We start from the raw sequence: 6,666 nt of genomic DNA, 5'->3' as shown, positions 1-6,666 counted from the left end.
TCTTTCTGTTGATGGCAAGTTGCAAAACTTGACAAATATATCTGATAGAAAAGGTAAAGGTCTCAGAGATGGAAAGGACAGAAAGGAAGGTCAACCTGGAAAGTTATTAATGAGGGATGGGGCTAGCTCAGAAGAAGCTGTTCTAAAAACAAGAGTGTATGGTCGTAGCACCAGCTACGCAGAGACAGCACAGGGTAAGCCACAACCTTTCCTGAATCAGGTGAGCTTTATAAGGTTCCATCTGGTTTCATGTCATGTGAGGTTGCCCTATAGCGTAAACATGCCCTTGCTGAACGCAGGTCCAGGATAGAGGAAGAGTACAGGAGGGCTATTGCGGTCATAAAGGTTGACCAGCTCCAGCCGATAATCGAGAATGAGACGAAACTTGATGAACTTGGCTACCTTAAAGGACCTTAGACTGCCTGCTACCCAGGCTATGGCAAAGTCACCTACAGGCAACCAGCTGTCTGTTGGCGGAGAGGCCTACTTGGCTCCCTGCACCTCACATCAGGGAGGTGCAAGAAGTACTGCTTTGTCAGTAACCTGTTCTAGCCGAGAAGCTAGTAAGGCTCAGTCACAACTACCTACAGACAACCAGCTGTCTGTTGGCGGGGAGACCCACTTGGCTCCTCACTCTTCAAAACAGGGAGGTGCAGAGGATGCTGTCTCTACAGCAAACCGTACTAGCCGCGAGGCTAGCCATGCTAGAGTAGGTGGCATGGTAACCCAGGGAAATACTTCATGGGCTAAAACGATGGAGGAGCAGGAGGCCCTGCAAGAGGACGAGCTAGGCTCTGAGGAGGAGTGTATGATCCAACCTCTCTATGATTCAGGTGATCCAATGACGTTGGTAAGAGAGTGTGACTCCGATGCCTAGTCAAGGCACGGGAACAGGTAAAGACAGGAACAGGTATGTGTTCCCAGGACTTGCAGGTTAGAGCTGAAGATGACAGGTTAGGCTGGCAAGAGCTACTATGACCCGAAAAGTGAGTATGGGAGAGGATGACTCAAATCATACAGGTGAGGCCACTTTTGATTTTAGTATGGGTTAACACCTGGTCCACAGGCTACCCTCATGCTCATGTACAATTGCTAAGCTCCCGTTTAACACATTGGCGAGCTCATGATGATTGCAGGCCCTTTTATTGCACCAGAGGATAGTATACATGCTTGTCAGATACCTGTCTGAAGCTTGTTGCTTCCTAACATGATTCCTGGTGATGGTAAAACCTATGTTTGAACCCCAATAGTTACATTGCTTAAGTTCAGGCTTCACAGAGGAAAAGGGTCATGTTGTATATGCAGGCATCTCTTGTGCGCCTGACTATGTTACAGGAACTTGGGGCTAAGAAAGCCAAATAGGCTTTAAAAGGCAAAGCCTCTCACACAGGCTTGCAGCATTACGTAGTTTTCTCAGCTTATTAAGAAAGCTAAGGAAAAGGTAAATAGAGATCAAGACGGGTGTATTGGAAGGCATTCTTCTTCCTGCTGCTAGCTAGTGAAGTCGTGGTGAGTGATTATACAACATGTACAAGAAATAGGCAGTGTTTTTATCTTGTCTTTATTGATGTAGGGTTTCCGAAATTTATGACACAATGTTCACCCAAACAACAGTTTACCAATTGTACCGGCTTGCTAAAATGATAAAGCTTTAGCGAGTTATTGTTTGGTTGACAAGCTTTTTTTAATGAGTTAATACTTGCTTGGTATGATGGACATTCCAGTACATATCATTACTACAAAAACTGTGAAACCAAAGAGGTTCTTTTGCAAGTATTGAGTGCATGTTTGAGACATCTGGTTAACAAGCAATGCGTGGGGTGGTGTATAAATAAAAATTTTTTTGTGTATATTAAGAATTAATTTGCATAATCTAATAATTAGTAGTAGTTAAACTTGTTACTATTTAGACTGTAGCGATTGGCTATTGCAAAGTGACTCCGTCGTTAAAACCTGCCTATGCTCTTGTCGAGCGTGTTTTAGCGATGATGGTGGTTTTCTAGGTTGCTATTATTCACACATGAACAATGTTGGAAGCATACTAAAATGTGAGCTTTGACAAAAAACAAAATCAGGCATATTTTTTCAGAAGGTCGAGAATGGATTAATATGCTTTGTTATTTTGTATAGGAAAAATTGATTTGACACACGAGAGAATTGTCATACAAATACGGTCTCACAACACATTAAGCTTGCATATCAAGGTATGACTGTACTGAAGACATTTTTTGCCGCTTCAGCTAAGCCAGTGCAACCTTTAACTATCTGGGTAGGTTTTACTAATCTTACATGCAAGAATAAATGGGATATAGAGCTTTGGGAGACCATTCATTTTTATATCCATCTGTTGTTTTCTAGAATAAAGGATAATATTCTTTCCTTTATTGTACATACCATGATCAACTCACCAAGTGTATATTCACAGAATTCGTTGCTGCCCTCCACCGTTTACTGTTGATGCTAAACTATAAACAGTTAACCTGACCATTTCCTTTCAAAATTAAGATCAACTTTTTTTCAAATTACAAAGATAGCAATAGTTTTTCAACTTTTTTCTCAGTCATAGCTTTTTTGAGTACATGTTAATATATAACTGGTTGTTATCTGTAGACGCATGAGACTATGTAGAGTTGTAGACTATACTTGTTCAGTGTTGCTCCTGTCCATTAGGCATACAGGTAGTGAGGTTTATTTTTAAATATACATGGATAATGTACATTCACCTAACTCACAAACCACCAAGCCAAATGAAGTCTTCCTAATTCGATGTTTAATCGGTTGTCATTTTGATTTCAAGTCATGTTAAAAAGAAGTGAATGAATTTGAGCCACTTTTTGAACAAGTCATCAGGCTCTACCGACATCACTGAAAGATGAAGTTCCCAAGACGAAATGCTATACACAGGCTAGCTAGTTCAATTTAAGCTAGTACTGCATTCTTGACTGTCGTTAGTGACTTCAACTTAACCATTAACCATAACACCAGCTGCACTGATACCCTATCAAAGGTTACACACTTACAGGTTTACAATCTCTTCTTTATCACGCATAGCAGAGCAAAAACAGGAAACAGTTCCATTTTCATATAGTAACCAAATGTATTTGTCTTTTTGATACATGACCATAACAGTATAACATGTACAAAAATAATCCTGGATCTTATGTACGATGCCTTGAATGTTATTTCAACAGACAGATTTGATTTTCTGAGAACTAGAAAGAATGGATATAAAGTGCAGTTATACAGTTAAAAGAATAGACTGCTGCACTAAGACAGTGCATCTGCTTTTAGCTAATCAGAACAGCCAACTGTGCATACCTGTACTTAAATACTTCTAAATGCAAAGTTCATTAAAATATAATACAGTTGTTATCAAAATGTGTGAATATATAAAATATATTTCAATATATCTAAAGACCGACCTGACAGATTGCAATTATTAACAAGATAAAAATATGATAAATCATAGCAACATATCTGTATTGTCACCTGTATACAGGCATAGCAACATATCTGTACAGTCACCTGTATATATATATACAGGCACTAAACTGTACAGAGCGATTAGAGCAGAGCATGTAGGAAGGTTTTGATATTTCATTTGGCGTAATGCACTTTGATATAGGAATATAGAAGGCTATAGCCTGTTACTGTTGGCACGGTGGTGGCGGTGAGGTTATACTCTTATTCTCCGTTAGAAACTATAATTTGGTTTAGTCTAATATTCATCAGGAAGGCTGTTTAGCCTGGTGTCCTAGCTTGCCAACTGCTTCTCGAGCTTTCTTCGCCAACACGCTATGACTTTTCATGTGAGCACTTCGGGATTTGACTTTGTAAAATACTCTGCAAGCAATGAAATTGAAAGTAACCATAAGCAGGCGGACTAGAGCCTAGAGATATCCCTTTATTTTACCATGACCTCAATTTCAACTCATACCGTCACTTAGTAATCTAGTCACATACTTTCCACAAAGTTTACAGGGAAACTCTTCTCCGCCAGGACCGGGAGCGACAGGCTCGGACTTCACTTTTTTAGGTGCTGGAAAGTGTTGATCTCTCATTAATTCCATGGACTGGGGTGGCCGAGGTAAAACATGGATTTTAGCATGACCGGTCAAAGCAGACTTGATATTGAAAATCTAAAAGAGACAATCCAGGTTACAGGTTCCTAACCTAACAATCAACGCAACATTGTAACGGTATAGCTTTTCGTTCAAAGATAAAAGACAGGAGTAGGCAACTCACAGCACCACAGCCGGGATATTCACACAGGTAAGTCTGTTGCGGACAGGAATACTGATTGGGAAGAGCTCTAGAAATAGTTGATACGGAGCTTGGGGCATCGCTTGGCACATCCTCATCATCGGCCTCTCCGTACTCCGACATCTGGCTAACGGAGTCGTCATCATCTGACTGAGTTCCAGCAATGATAGCATCAACTGCTGTCTCACTAGATTTCTCTGTATGAGCAAAAACAACATGGTCAATATTTTAGGAGTGAAAAATTATCGAGTGGACCAGATTAGCATTCGATGAGGAAAACAGAAATAAAACAGCTTGGATATATCAGCTATGTTGGTATATGTGCTTGTTGTTGGTATATGTGCTTGTTGTTGGTATATGTGCTTGTTGTTGGTATGTGTGCTTGTTGTTGGTATGTGTGCTTGTTGTTGGTATGTGTGCTTGTTGTTGGTATGTGTGCTTGTTGTTGGTATGTGTGCTTGTTGTTGGTATGTGTGCTTGTTGTTGGTATGTGTGCTTGTTGTTGGTATGTGTGCTTGTTGTTGGTATGTGTGCTTGTTGTTGGTATGTGTGCTTGTTGTTGGTATGTGTGCTTGTTGTTGGTATGTGTGCTTGTTGTTGGTATGTGTGCTTGTTGTTGGTATGTGTGCTTGTTGTTGGTATGTGTGCTTGTTGTTGGTATGTGTGCTTGTTGTTAGAAGAGAATAAGCTTAGCAAAAGATCTGCATTATACAAATTGAGACTTTGGGAAATCCTTTACATTTATAATTTTCGGCATTAGTGTGTGCGACTCATTGAGTACTTCAAAAATTGTTTTGCTTTGCAACTTAAACACCACGAAGAAAGGCTAAGGAGCTATCTAGTTACAGTTAGCATTACTAATGAAAAATATAACTGTCAAAACTTATGCTCTCCTCATTGAGCCAGTGGAATCCCCGTACAATATAACACTTCAAGTTTTAAACCAAATAATATTTTGGAATGTTTGTAGAGCGAATGATAAAAAGAGAAAGTTTAACTAATCTTGAGCAAGAAATGACTGATATGCTCCTAATTCATGCATCCAACTACAACTAGCTCTATAAACTTACGACCCCGCGATCGAAGATTGTACAACTCATCATGCCTTCTCTTCCGCCGTATTATCCTCAGCCTCTTGTATTCTTCCCGACAAATCTTCTTCCACAAGTAGTAGAACTCTATACACTGTTTGTGGGTCTTTCGCCGGTTAAACTACAGTTGATGGAAGCAATGAGTCCCCTAAGTGCTTACTGAGAGTGACAAGGAAAGAATCCAAAGCAAATAGAATTTTCAAGATTCCAAACCCAAATTCATGAATCGGAGGTGATTTTGAAATTAGCCTAGTGCAATACAAAGGATTTAAATAGTGTTCTGGTCACAATTATTTGTTGCTACAGACCGAATAGCTGCTGACAATACACATGTAGACTAACCTACACATGTGAAATTCCAACAAATGACGCAACTTCAAACATTAGTTTTGTCAGTAGAATAAAAGCTGATAGAACATATGAAGTAATATTAAAATATTAAGTTAACTGGACTATATACAAAATAGGCAAGATTAAGTTAGGCCAGGTATGCTAGTGGTGTAACTGACAAACACTGACACGCTTGTTAACACGATTTCTTTTGTACTCACAGCCCTAGTAATAGATATGAAATCCTTATCCTCTTTCATAATTGTGTCAGTGAAGAGCGCGATCTCCTCTGTGGTCCATATGTCAGAATCTTGGTAGTGATAATCGCCGATGAATTTTACAAATGACGGACTAATTTTTTTTGACATGAGACAGAGAATGGCACGTTTGATGTCTCCCTTGTTGAAAAATAGCTGGTGCAAAGCATACTCCTTATTAGAACCGCTGCCAGGTACAGCGGCGCTGCATGAAAAGTCCATATATGCTGTTACTACAAATGATACCAAAAATGACTGATCAGTTGGAGCCTAAAGTTGCTATAACAATAAAAACGTATACAACAACTCAAATGGGAGCACCAACTTGCAGTTGCAGATGATGGCTGCACTACTAATTAGGAGCATCATGGAAGATACAGGCCAAAGCCAATATCGCTGATGTGAGCCATGTGGATGACAAACTATTCTTAACGTAAAAGTTAAAGAATGCATGAAGCATACGCCCTAGCTTGCTACTTATCACAATAATGTAGGGTCACAACTTTTACTATTTCCTTCAGCTACTATAAATCTGGTCTTTTGAACATGATGAATAAAAAATGACAATCAACGACAAAGGTGCCATAGGAACTAAGAACAACAGTGTACATCATTTTTTTTACTGTGCACGGAAAAGGCCCCTAGTGGTAGGTACAACCATGTTGGCTCGCATTTTCGAAGTTTATTTTCTCTCATGGCACCCTCAGGGGCAGACAACGTAAAAG

General features: G+C 39.7%; 1 protein-coding gene across 1 annotated transcript in view; it reads right to left on the bottom strand.

Moving 5' to 3' along the window:
- Nucleotides 1–3,378: 3,378 nt before the first annotated feature.
- The window catches only part of LOC137399331 (zinc finger protein 541-like), a 111,382-nt gene continuing 108,094 nt past the window's right edge, over nt 3,379–6,666 (bottom strand). Inside the window, exons 17-21 of the mRNA XM_068085400.1 lie at nt 5,906–6,174; nt 5,334–5,475; nt 4,246–4,460; nt 3,964–4,139; nt 3,379–3,843 (exon numbers count right to left, since the gene is read on the bottom strand). Of these exons, the coding sequence (XP_067941501.1) occupies nt 3,729–3,843; nt 3,964–4,139; nt 4,246–4,460; nt 5,334–5,475; nt 5,906–6,174 (917 nt within the window). The 3' untranslated portion in view covers nt 3,379–3,728. The remainder of the gene's footprint in view (nt 3,844–3,963; nt 4,140–4,245; nt 4,461–5,333; nt 5,476–5,905; nt 6,175–6,666) is intronic.

Source organism: Watersipora subatra, chromosome 7 (genome assembly GCF_963576615.1).
Source record: "Watersipora subatra chromosome 7, tzWatSuba1.1, whole genome shotgun sequence".
Classification (NCBI taxonomy): domain Eukaryota; kingdom Metazoa; phylum Bryozoa; class Gymnolaemata; order Cheilostomatida; family Watersiporidae; genus Watersipora; species Watersipora subatra.
The sequence above is the reverse complement of the archived record's forward strand: the minus strand, read 5'-3'. Positions and strand labels throughout refer to the sequence as shown.